General features: G+C 43.3%; 1 protein-coding gene across 1 annotated transcript in view; it reads left to right on the top strand.

Annotated features, from left to right (window-relative positions):
- DIP2B (disco interacting protein 2 homolog B) overlaps positions 1 to 13,623 on the top strand; it is a 324,894-nt gene that overhangs the window by 222,625 nt on the left and 88,646 nt on the right. Inside the window, exons 13-17 of the mRNA XM_075333901.1 lie at positions 276 to 378; positions 547 to 611; positions 1,002 to 1,095; positions 8,641 to 8,760; positions 12,508 to 12,520. Coding sequence (XP_075190016.1) covers positions 276 to 378; positions 547 to 611; positions 1,002 to 1,095; positions 8,641 to 8,760; positions 12,508 to 12,520 — 395 coding nt within the window. The remainder of the gene's footprint in view (positions 1 to 275; positions 379 to 546; positions 612 to 1,001; positions 1,096 to 8,640; positions 8,761 to 12,507; positions 12,521 to 13,623) is intronic.

Below are 13,623 nucleotides of genomic sequence, written 5' to 3'. Positions count from 1 at the left end.
AGAGAAGAGATGGATGGCCATATGACTGCAAGATCAGACTACATGGAGCTTGTCTGTAGTCTGTTACCATAGTTACATATAGGCCTGCTTAGGAGCTGTAGTCAGATAACGGTTGTGAATTCTAGGTTTAGTCTGCTGGTACTAGAACAATAACTAATTGCCTTCTCATTCTTCTCCTTGACAGGAGTCCAGAACTAGACGGATATCAGTGTATATGGATACGATGTCCGGTGTGCCCCTCTTGTGTATTAATAATCTCATACATTGTTTTGCAGTATAAAACAAGTAAAGAAGGCAGCGTGATGGGGGTTGCCGTTTCTCGAATAGCAATGCTTTCTCATTGTCAGGCTCTCTCTCAGTCCTGTAATTATACAGAAGGTGGGTGAAATCCAAATTGTCTTCATGTTTCTAGTATTTTGGCTGCAGTCATCTTTTGATACTCTGGATCGATGATCAATGTCTAGAAAAATCCTTCATTATGGCATTTGTAAGAACAACTTGATGACCATATAGTCATTCATGGAAAATTATGTCCCTTGTCTGCAGGTGAAACCATGGTTAATGTCCTCGATTTTAAGAGGGATGCTGGTCTCTGGCATGGCATACTAACGGTGAGACTCTCATTTTGTACCCTTGGATCATGTTACTTGATGATACCTTGCACACAGTGTTGGGTAATGGTTCTGGCTGGAGAACGTCTCATAGACAGTAGAGGCTCCTTCACCTCTAAAAGAGGTTGACTACGGCTTTGCACACAATGGATTGTAATATGGACGTGTGCCAGGAAGTTTGTCCATAATAACCTTTCCCTGATTTGTCACTAGAGAGAAATCCCCATCTTGACGGCCATACTGTGTACCATCAGTTTTATGCCCTTGCATTGGCAAAAGCTGCCTATGAACTAGCTTTTATCCCATGCCCCACATTAATTAAAGGAAAATCCTAAATGTTACCCACTCAAGTTTATAAATGTTATCATATTTTGTATTGTTTTCCCTTAGAATGTAGTGAATAAAATGCACACAATCAGTGTTCCGTACGCGGTGATGAAAGCGTGTCCTTTATCTTGGGTCCAGAGAGTCCACGCTAATAAAGGTAATATGCTACACGGTAATAATATATCAGTTCAGAAGAATAAACCTTCCTTCATAATATAAAGCCTTGTATTATCTGCATAAGAGGTCAAGCATTCACATACACAAATTTACGTAAATTGGAAATAATTTCAGTAAACCGTTGATCCTAGAGGTTGATCATAGTGGTAAATAACGTTGAACAATAGACTGCAATCATCTCTTTCTGTGATTACCAAACGTACATAACGTTTGCTTAGATGCATTAACACTTGTGATTGAGGGTGCATTTATATTGCTGTAGTGCAGCCATTACATGCGCTGATTGGCAACTCGTAAGCCAATAGACTGTTATTTTATGGACTGTTTTGACAGGCCGCCCACACTCCCATGCACACAGAACAATTGTTAATATGGTCGATCTGTATGCATGGGATATCATTGTTCTCAGCAGCACACATTCTGTTTACACAGGACAATGTGCTGCCGAGATAAAAGATTTGAAATCATGCAAGCTTAAAAATCATTTTAACCAATCAATGAACGTTTTGCTCATTTGGTAATTGTCAGTGTTTGTCTATTTTGCAAAAAAAAAATTAGGACCCACACACTTTGTATGGTGCAGAAATATGCTATGTGGCCAATATGCAAACATATACATACACGGCGCAACAGCACACTGCGATTAATGAATATATGAACTCCAATATTGTTAAAAACCTAAGGTACTTGGTTAACTTTTTTTTTTTTTTTTTAGCAAAGTGCGCAAAAGTCATCCAACTATGTCAAGGTGTACCTAAATATGGATAGACCTATCACTTAGTCATGGCCGAAAGTGTTAACACCCTTGAAATTGTTGCAGAGAATGGAGTAGTATTCCCACAAAATTATTACAAATACAGATGTTTTGTCCTGAACGTGTTTGTTTTTTGTGTGTATTGAAACAACACAAAAAACTAAGGGGGAAAAAAGGCACATTGGACATCATTTCAACCAAAAAAGGTGCCACAATTTTGTCACCTTTCGATTTTATGGATAAATAACTTTATTTCAAGCATATGATGCTTGTTCAAAGAAAGAAAACAAGGCTTGGCTCACAGTTAATACCTTGTCTGGGTGGATGGCTTTTGCTCTCTTTTAGCAAAAAATGTTAAGTACCAGTGATACATGGTGATACAGACCAGCAATGGCAAGCGATCTTTGTCGACTGTGAGTTGAATGAAGTGCAGTCCATTCAGTTATAGGACATCTTCCTTCCACATAAATAATTGGTCTTCAGTAGCTGGAATTCATCTATCTATAAGTTAAAGAGAACCTGTCACATTGAACATTGTGTTGGATCGACAGACAATGTTAGGAGCTGAGCTGATTAATACATAATTTTTTAGGAAACTCTTCAATATCACATTTCCTCTGTCGCATCATTGAGGGACAGAGTCTGCTGCCACCTGGAGGCTGACACTACTATTACATAGAATAAAAAATTGGCTCCTCCCCAGAAGACTATACCTTGCCAGCTAGCCACCAGTCTACTGGTTTTTTTTATAGTGTCAGTTGGAGAAAAGGTCTGTATCAGACCTGTAGCTACTAGGTTCTAACTTTTCTTTCTCGGATAATTGGGTTCCCATGTCATGGAGTGTGACGATACACTGTTTCCCCCATTTAGTGACTGAGAATACAGGCTGTACTATTCAGGCTGTATCCTCTCACATCCGGTTAGCCGGATTGTAGTACCTGACAGAAGTCAGGTAGAGGGTGGAAGTCTGTATGCCAATTAAGCCCCCGCCCGCTCACCCGCTGTAGCGTGTGCGTGAACGGAGCAGAAGGACAGGTGAAGTATTAACACTGTCTTGTCTCCCATTTTCTTCTCCTCTTTGTTTCCTTTACCTTGGTCAGGGCGTGAAGGGTGGGGCAGCTGCGGGGGTGCCTTTGTTGTGCAGGGAACCGTGTCGTCCATGGGGTGTTCTGGTGTGAGCCTTAAGGATGGGAAAGAGGGTAGTGTGGCAGGCAGCGTTACTGTGGTAGTCTGTTGCTGCTCCTCACGCTCGCAGAATTGATGGTGGAGATTGTGTTCCCAGGCTGGAGGGCATGATTTCCGGCCACCGATCACCTGATCGCTCCGGTTTAATTGGAATGGCCATTGGTCACGTGGTATGGATGGGCATTTCTGGGCTCCTAACTGACTGACGTCTGTCATCCCAAGCGTTCCTGTCCGTTTCTTTATCTTTCAGCGTCATCACTATATTTTGGCGTGGACGCACCCTTGGACATTCCTCACCTATGATGTAGACCTCACTGTGCAGTGCTGTGGTCTTCACATCACAAGTATGCTCCTTTGTTGGACCTCGGACCAGATAGTCTCTTCCTATCTGGGAGCTGACTTTTTTATTGGGCCCTCCAGGGGAGTTCTCTGTCAGCTCACTGGTTTTCTGGGCTTTTTCCTCCCTGTCTTGCTCCTACTATCTTCCGGATGTTGAAGTCTAGGGAGGACCATGCACATTTTCCGGCCCAATCAACACTGGTTACCTATTATGCATGTGCTGTGTGTAGTAGCAATTTTGCTACCGGATATTTTATAATGCCACCTATATTCCTTCCCCTTCCTTGCAGATGTCAGCTCAGCGATCCTCTGTAATTGCTGAAGAGAATGTGTCCCCTCCTGCCTGGGCCTGTGATCTAGCTCATCTAGGCAGTTAATTAATCAGGGTGTATAAAATACTGGTTATGATTGTGGAGTGTTTGCCAGTGACGTTGGCTGCCCCGGGTGTACTGGCCTTTTCTGCTAGCAAGTCAGACTCTCCAGTGACTTCTCATCAGTACAGTAGGTCCTGGCTGCAATCTAAGCACCCACAGATTTCTTCCCCCTCCTGGTCTCCCTCTCTGGTTAGACACCCAGTGGGTTTGCCTTCTCCAGTGGGGAATATTCTGCAAAATGATCATATTCAAGTTCCAGTGCGGAATCCGTGTCAGGTTGGCAGATTGTGAGACATGGTAGAAAGGTCTAGTTACAGCGGTCGATTCTTCCCTCGAGGGCAGACCGGTAGACCCCCTAACATCCAGTGAGGCAGGTTTTTTTTTAGAGGTAAGCATGTGGCTATGGCTTTTGCTTACCTTGAGGAATTACTGAGGCACTGCAAAGAGCCTAGGAGCTCTCGGACAAACATTTTCAGAAATGCAGTTGTATGTAGGTGTTGTACTTTTTCCCAGAGGAGTTGAAGGCATCCTGGTATACTCTGCCAGTGGTGGATACTCCTGTCTCCCACCTGTCTAGGACAATTACTCTACTTCTTGGTGAGGTAGCTTCATTGAAGGATCCTACAGATAAATGCTTTGAGTCTGTGACATTTGAGGCAGCAGGATCTGCCACTTGTTCGGCTTTCGGGGCTACCTGGGTCTCTAAGGCTGTTTCAGCGTGGGCTAACCATTTGCTTTGGGGTTTTTTTGGCTGGAGACCAAGAGATGGATTTAGCTAAGGTGGCAGATCAGATTGCACAGACAGCTACAGATCTTTGTTCTGCACCTCTTGATGCGGTAGAATGTTCCACTTAGGCCGCAAGTAATTGTGTAGCTATCCACCGCATGTCATAGCTTAAGGTTTGGAGAGTGGATTTAGCTTCAAAGTCGTTCCTTAAAGGTTTACCTTTTCAGTGATCCTGAGTTTTTTAAATTAGGCTGGAGAAAATTATTGCTGATGCAACAGGTGGTAAAAGAAAGCTTTTACCCCAGGCCGGAGTCAGCTGGCCATTTTGGAGACTGGAAGCTTTGCAGCTTCATCCCTTTCGGGAGTATCCAGCTCCAGAGATTTTGGCTCGTCAGAGACCCCATGCATCACAGGATGCTAAGATAGCCCCCTTCAAGCCAGTTCCTGCTGAATGCCCTTCTGGGCCTGGTGGTAAGGCCTTTATTTCCAGAGCCAACAGAAGGGTTGAGGCCTGACGGGCGGCCCCCACTTATGAATTTCTCCCAGGTGGGAGGTTGCCTCCTCTTTTTTCAGGAGGTATGGATAAGGGCAGTTAGCGATCTTTGGGTCAGAGAGGTTGCCTCTTCAGGCTATAGAATAGACTTTTCCTCCATTTCACCAGATCGGTTTTTCGGAACTCAATCCCCCGTTTCACTCAGCATAAAATCCAGTTACGGTCCAGCCATATTTTCTTTGCTGTGGGCAGGAGGCATTACAAGGGTCCCCCTTCGGAATTGTTTAGAGGTTTTTAGTCATATCGTTTCGTTATTTCCAAAAAGGATGGCTCTGTGTGGACGCTTCTGCATCTCAAGTGCCTCAACAAGTGGGCGCAGCTACATCATATCAATATGGAGTCGCTTTGCTCAGTTTTCATGTCCATGGAATTAGGATATCCTCAATCTTCTGGTCGACGTTCCCTCGCCTCTTCCGAATTGGCCAGACCTTTTTGTCCCAGGTTCCGTTTCGCCATCACAATGTAAAGTTGCTCATTTTAAAAGCATAAATGTTGAAGCCAATATTTTAAGGAGATCATGTCTCTCGTATGAATTCATAAAAACTATATGCAGAACGCATAAACCTTCTTCACAATGTATTTATCATCACACTTGGAGAGCATGTTTTCACGGGTGTGAGTCTTCCGATACCTTTCCAATGGTTTTTTTCTTTGCAATTACTGCTGTATTTTCTTCTGTATGGTGTGGAATCAAGGCTAGCTCTTGGCTCTCTTAAGGTTCAGTTTTCCAGCTTGACCATCTTGTTTCAGAAAACCCTAGCATAGGATCCACAGATCAAAACTTTTCTCCATGTACTGGCGCATATTAAGCCTCCTTATCGGCCACCCCGAGTCCTGGGATCTAAACCTGGTTTTGGAAGCTCTTCAGTTTCCCCCTTTTGAACCCATCACAGACATTTTGGCGATTCTACTGTCCTGTAAGGTGGCTTTCCTTATAGCCATTACTTTTATCAGAAGAGTTTCAGACATGTTGGCCCTTTCTTGCAGTGCTGATGCCGGTTCCGACTTTCCTTACGTAGGTGGTTTCGGACTTTCATCTTAATGAGAACATTGTTTTGCCTTCCTTTTGCCCTGCTCCGTCTCTACCAATGGAAAGAAGATTTGCACAGTCTGGATGCAGTCAGGGCTGTACGGCACTACCTATCGCATACCACCCCTTTTAGATGATCTGATTCTTTTTGTCCTGCCTGAACGAGCCTCGTAGGGGTCAAACCATCTCAAAGGCGACTATTGCTCGCTATATCAGGGCAGGCTTTATTCAGGTTTATATATCAAAGAATAGGGCGCCCTCGTTTTTTCGTCAGGGCACACACTATTCAGGCAGTGGGGGCTTCCTAGGTGGTTGGTCCCCGGCTTCGATCCTGCAGCTCTGTAAAGTGGCTACCTGGGCTTAAGGTCATACATTTTCAAAATTTTACATGGTTCATTCCTTTGCTGCAGCAGATGCAAATTTGGGCAGGGAGATTTTGCAGGCAGCTGTGGCTCAGTCCTCTACTTGAACCTTTCTGGTATGTTCTGTGGTACAGAACAGAATATTGCCTTCTTTTTCCCACTCTAGGGACATCTCATAATTCTGTCCCCCCCTCCCCCATGAAGTGACTGAGAAATGTAGATTTTTGGTACTCACCGTAAAATCTGTTTCTTTAGTCTTCATTGGGGAACACAACTACCTGCCTTTTTGGTTGTCGGTCGAGCATGTATTTGCGTTGCTTTCACTTGTTAACTTTCTATAATTCTTTGGTTTTGGCCTCCTCTTACTGTTTTCTCACAAAACTGAGAAGGCTGATGGTTAACAGGCAAGGTATGGCCTCCTGGGGAGGAACCAGTTTTTTATTCTATGTAATACTAGTTTCAGTCTCCAGAGGCAGCAGGCTCTGTGTCTCAAAATGAAGACTAATGAGAAACAGATTTTACTGTGAGTACCAAAAATCTATATTTATTCTCATCATTGCTATTTATTAGTTTGTATTTCATCCTAATTTGTTATCCAAAATCAGTAGTCAAAACGCAGAAGAGGCATGAATCTTTCAATTACAGTTTTTCACTCTTAGTTCTACTGATTTTGGCTTATAGTTAATGTGATTCACTCGACAGCTCGTCCTAGTCATGTGTTAGGATGGGCTGCAGTCTGTTGAAACACAGCTCCTCAGATCTGTTTGTCAAGTAACAGAGTAGCTGTATCTTAGGCACACATACCGATGAGCTGCTAGAGAAGGGCTGACACATGAGAAGAAATATATCTTCTCATTGACTGAGCGCAGATGACTGAGGCTTAAACAAAAAACAAGTCAGTCAGCCAAGGAAAAGATTTGTTTGTTTTCCTGTCACAACCCTGCTGCGGTTTGTGTGCTTATCGGTCATGTCACACACAACGACAGCGACGACCACGTTTCTGCAAAGTCACCATTTTCTGTGACGTAGCAGCGACTTTGCTAGTGATGTCGTTGTGTGTGACATCCAACAACGACCTGGCCCCTGCTGTGAGGTCGCCGGTCGTTGCTGAATGTCCTGGACCATTTTTTGGACGTTGCCCTCCTGCTGTGAAGCACACATTGCTGTGTGTGACAGCGAGAGAGCGACGAACTGAATGTGCAGGGAGCAGGGAAACGGCTTCTGGCAGCCTGCGGTAAGCTGTAACAAAGGTAAACATCGGGTAACCAAGCGAAGTGCTTTGCTTGGTTACCCGATATTTACCTTGGTTACCCGATATGTACCTTGGTTACTAGCGTCCTCCGCTCTCAGGCTGCCAGTGTCGGCTCCCTGCACACGTAGCCAGAGTACACATCGGGTAAATAAGCAAAGATTTGCTTATTAACCCGATGTGTACTCTGGCTATGAGTGCAGGGAGCCAGCGCGAAGCGGTGTGCGCTGGTAACCAAGATAAATATCGGGTAACCAGCTAAGCATTTTGCTTGGTTACCCGATATTTACCTTAGTTACCAAGCGCAGCATCGCTTCCATGCGTCGCTGGGGGCTGGTCACTGGTCGCTGGTGAGATCTGCCTTTTTGACAGCTCCCCAGCGACCATGTAACGACGCAGCAGTGATCCTAATAAGGTCAGATCGTCGTCGTGATCGCTGCTGCGTCGCTACGTGTGACCCTAGCTTATGATTTAGCTCCTCTGTCAGTTGAGACACAGATCTCAGGAATCGTGTTACTTCAGACTGCAGCCTGTCCTGACGTGACTAGGACAAGCTGCTGTTTGAATTATGTGACGGGGGTCTTTTTATTACATTCTTGGGGAACCCCTTTTAATAATAGAATATACTAAAAAAAACAATAATGGTGAACAGCAGCTGTAACTTCACAATGTATTTGTGCCATGTTGACGGACAGGACTCTTGTCCCATTAATTACCTTGAAGCAGGGTGAGATTGCTGCCTTTTTCAAGTAATTTCTTTCACAAGGGTTTATTTTTAGTTAGATCAGTGCCAAAGCCCTCAATTGTTTAAATGACGTGGTGCTGAGATCTTGGCATTTAAGCTGATTTTTCTTCCGTTGGAAACAAGAAGTGAAGGAAATGCATATCCTCCATGAATGTACAGCGCTGAGATAAAGTCATGAATACGTCTTTGTTGTTTCTTGTCTCTCAGCCAGGGTTGCGGTAGTAAAGTGCCGGGACTTGCACTGGGCAATGATTGCACACCGAGAACAGAAGGATATCAGTTTGGCCTCGCTTCGCATGCTCATTGTAACAGATGGAGCCAATCCATGTAAGTGGCCTTGTATTTTATGATTAATGATTATGATAACCACATTGTAAAGAACTAAATCACATTCTTCAGTGAGATTGTGGACAGTTGTTTTTTTGTCAGGCGTTTACGTTCCCCGTAAAATGCGTATTCACATTCTATATTTAATAGGATTGATCGTCAGCATAATCCCTTCCTCAAATCAAAGCCATTTCTCAGTGGGTTGCTGAAGACCCCTCAATGCAGAGGAAATACAGGATTTCACCTTGTTTATTCGGATGAGTGGACAACCTATCAAACCACTTGTATCCCCAAGAAATACTCAAGATGCTAATAAATCCTTTTTTTTAAAAATGTTAGCTTTATTAGATACTCAATAAAATAAAAAAGATACAAACAATCTGTATAGTAGGGCAAAAGAGACTGCAAACATAACCCCCCAAAAAGTGGGGAGGGATGGGTGCAGAAACAAATAGCCTACGGTAAAGGCGGTTAGTAGTAAATACAAAGATCTATTAACATAGGTCTTATGATGATCAACATATTAGTATATGGCAGAGTGGCTGAATCACAGACTTCTGAACCGTCAGGTTACAGGGTCAGTAATTAGTCCCACAGGGATTGGTAGCAGGGGATTTTACTTATGGAATAGCGTACAGAATTTTTAGATTAAGGTCGGGGGTTGTTCCAACAACTTTAACATCACTGTGGGTCATAATAGTCCTCTCGGACTCCGCATAACAGTATAGATGATTTGTCCAACAGGGATTAATAGAAGGGGGATTCTAATATAGAATAACTTACAAAAGTACCATGTAAAATTGTTGAAACCGTCCCAACTTAAGTAACACATCACTGTGGGTCATAATAGTCCTCCCAGGCTCAGCATAGCAATACCTCCCCACTAAAAGTAGCAACGAGCAGAATTGCCACCCTGGTCTGGGTAAACAAAAACTGAGATAATAACCCTGACAAAACTGCATAGCAGTTGTTTAGCAGATATGAAAACACAGACCTGACCATAAAGTAGCTGTATCTCTCATCCCACCATGCCTCAACGCGTTTCACCTGGGCTTCATCAGGAGTGAGATGGTGTATTGGGAGTGTATTGCTATACTGAGCCTGGGAGGACTATTATGACCCACAGTGATGTGTTATGTAGGTTGGGGATTGTTTCAACAATTTTACATGGTACTTTTGTAAGTTATTCTATATTAGAATCCCCCTTCTATTAATCCCTGTGGGACGAATCATCTATACTGTTATGCTGAGTCCGAGAGGACTATTATGACCCACAGTGATTTATGTTTAAGGTCGGGGGTTGTTCCAACAACTTTATCTAAAAATTCTGTACGTTATTCTATATGTGAAATCCCCTGCTACCAATCCCTGTGGGACTAATTACTGACCCTGTAACCTGACGGTTCAGAAGTCTGTGATTCAGGCACTCGGCCATATATTATGTTGATCATCATAAGACCTATGTTAACAGATCTTTGTATTTACTACTAACCGCCTTTACCGTAGGCTATTTGTGTCTCCACCCATCCCTCTCCATTTTTTTTTTTTGGGGGGGGGGTTATGTTTGCAGTCTCTTTTGCCCTACTATGCCTATTGTTTGTATGTTTTTTATTTTATTGAGTATCTAATAAAGCTAAACATTTTTAAAAAAGAATTTATTAGCATTATGAGTATTTCTTTGGGGATACAAGTAGTTTGATTGACATATAGGATGCTATCCTGATTACTTAATTGCAGGATGTGGAATGTGTGGTTCTACATTTAATACCTAGTCAAAACAAGACCACTCTTCTTCAGTCACTTTAACTAGAAGACGATGGCATCGAGTGCTAGACCCCCTCTATGGTGTCTGTATGCCTCAGTGGGGCAAATAAAAATCATCTGTGTCGTTTACCATCACTTAATAAACATATATTGAGAATTGCATTTATATTAACATATATAAAGAAGGGTGTATTGCAGGCTGTGCTCCATTAATTAGGCTCATAATCAACAGGCAACGGGTTTTGGTCTATTACCAAGTGCCGATTTTCTATAAACAAGTCAAATGGCGCTAATTTTATTTCCGTCACAAACTGAATACTATCGTATTGACCCATAGCGAATGTATGTCATTGGCAGTACATCACCTTTTTACTTGTTCCGCTCATTTATTGGCTGATCTGTGGCTGGTTTGAAGGAGGCCAATGATCAGTCTTAAGGCCCAGTCACACACAACAACTTACCAGCGATCCCGAAAACTATGCGAACTGATAGGGATCGCAGGTAAGTTGCTGGGAGGTCGCAGGTGAGATGTCACACAGTCAGATCTTAACAGCGATGCAGGAACAATACAGGTCGCAGTAGCGACCTGTATAACGATCTCAGCAGTCACTGGGGGACCCTGTCACACAGTGTCACACACAGCGATGTGTCCTGCCCAGCAGATCATCGCCTTTGAAGAAAATGGCCTGGACCATCCGGCAACGACTAGAGATCTCACAGCAGGGGCCTGATCGCTGGTAGGTGTCACACATAACAAGATCGCTAACGGGATCGCTACTGCGTCACAGAAACCGTGACTCAGCTGCGATCTCGCTAGCGATCTCGTTATGTGTGACGGTACCTTAATGACTAGGCCCTTATTCACACAATGCACGTAGAGCCTTCTTTTGCTCAACATCTGACAGAAAGGGAACATCTGAATTCCTCTTTATTAGAGATGATCTAATCAATTCGCAGAGCCCTGGTCCAGCGACCATATGAGACAGTGGCTGATTAATCTCTTAAAGGGAATCTCACCAGGTTTTTAACAACTAATCTGAGAGCAACATAACGTAGAGGCAGAGATCCTGATTCCAGCTATGTCACTCGGCTGCTTAATGTAGTTTTGATAAAATCACAGCTTAATCAGCAATAGATGATCATTAGATGACTACTTGGCGTGCTGCCAGGTAGTCCAGCATATTCATGAGCTCTGTATAACTGCTAGATCTGCAGCAGAGAAAACATTGATTTTATCAAAATGACAGCAAACAGCTCAGTGACACATCGCTGGAATCAGGGGCTCTGTCTCTACATTATGCTGCTATCAGATGACTCATTGGCGTCCCACGATCACGTTGCCGGAGTGTTGATGAGGGCTTAGAAGAGCATGCCCTCCCTGGCAGTGCGCATTAAAAACCGCTGTTCGAGATTAAGACAGATATTCAGCCGTCTTCTGTAGGGAAACATGCGGGCTCTGCATGCGAGCCCGCATCAAAGGCAGGGAGATGATTCATGACGTACATGTCACCTCATGGGTCATTAAGGGGTTAAGACTAATAGAAGCCCGGGCAGTTTAGGGGCGTGGGCCCCCCTGAGCCCAATGTATCATGTCACATGATTTCGAGAGATGAGTCCCATGATTAACACACACATGCCCTAGTTTACATCTTCAGATGCAAAAAGACATAAAATGATGTTATATATATAATAGAGCATGCTATGTAATAAGAAACTGCTAAATATAATGAGGTCGCTATATAATGCAGTACCGCGCTATACATAACAAGGAGATTCTGTATACAGCACGGATTGCTCGGTGTGCATTATTTAATAGCCTGTTTAAACACAGACCGCAGTGAAGACTGCAAGTTGGTAATGGTTTGTGGTCATTTAGTGCTGGTGAGTGCATATAATCGTAGCCCTATACATTGTAGAGACAGAATAAATATCTGCATCCAGTTACATCTCATCTGATTACAGCCTTTTTCTTCTTCATCTTAGGCTACTTTCACACGTCAGTTTTTTGGCATCAGGCACAATCCGGCGTGTGCCTGATGCAACGGATCCGGCGCAGAATATGCAAAAACGGATGCGCCGGATCCCTTTTTTTTTACAGATCCGGTATACCAGATCTGTCAAAAAAAAGCATCCGGTGCATCCGTTTTTGCATCAGTTTCATCCGTTGTTTTTTTTTGCCGACTCCGTTTTTTTATAATATATTGGAGCATGCTCAGTTTAAAAAAAACGGATCCGGCAGCCGCATCCGTTTTTTGCCGGATTCGGCATCCATAGGCTTCCATTGTAAATCACGCCGCGTCAGAGACAAAAAACGTTACAAGAGACGTTCCATCCGGCCGCCGCATTAGCCAATTACGCCGGATCTGACCGAAAGCCGGATGCAATGCAAGGCCATCCAGCACAATCCGGCGCTAATACAAATCAATGGTGATAAAACGGATCCGGCGCCGGATCTGTTTTATCCTTTTTTTCCGTATTGTGCCTGATGGGGAAAAAAAACTGATGTGTGAAAGTAGCCTTATCAAACCTTCATGTCGATATCATAGCGACTGTGTCAGTGCAGAGTTTGTCGCACCGATCATCTGCAAAATAAAAAAGATCACATACATGTACAATCGAATCCAAATTCACATATATGTACACGTTGTACTTTCTGAGTGAGAAATCCCTCACCCTGCCCCTCTGAATACAGACAAGCACCCACCATTAATATAGAATTAGCCATTATGCAATCCAGCATTCCAAATGTAAATTGATAATTTACCACGGAGCTCCCCCCATTAACTATAATTAGCCACTTTCACCTGGTCAATATATATATAAATTAGTCCCTGTTCTTTCCCCCACATCATTACCAGTCACTCTGTCCTAAACCCCCTCCACTGTGCACATCTGTATCCAAATTCATAATCACTTGTCCCTTTCTATTCATTATATTTACATGTCCCTCCCCCAATTCATGATGTCATGACATGAAATTTCTACGTATGTAATTTCCTTTACTATTTATATATGCTTCTGCGTACACTTAAAAGCTTATTCCCATCTCCAAGATCCTATTGCAATATATAGTAGGTGTAATAATAATATTAGCAAATA

Source organism: Anomaloglossus baeobatrachus, chromosome 2 (assembly GCF_048569485.1).
Source record: "Anomaloglossus baeobatrachus isolate aAnoBae1 chromosome 2, aAnoBae1.hap1, whole genome shotgun sequence".
Taxonomy (NCBI): domain Eukaryota; kingdom Metazoa; phylum Chordata; class Amphibia; order Anura; family Aromobatidae; genus Anomaloglossus; species Anomaloglossus baeobatrachus.
The sequence above is the reverse complement of the archived record's forward strand: the minus strand, read 5'-3'. Positions and strand labels throughout refer to the sequence as shown.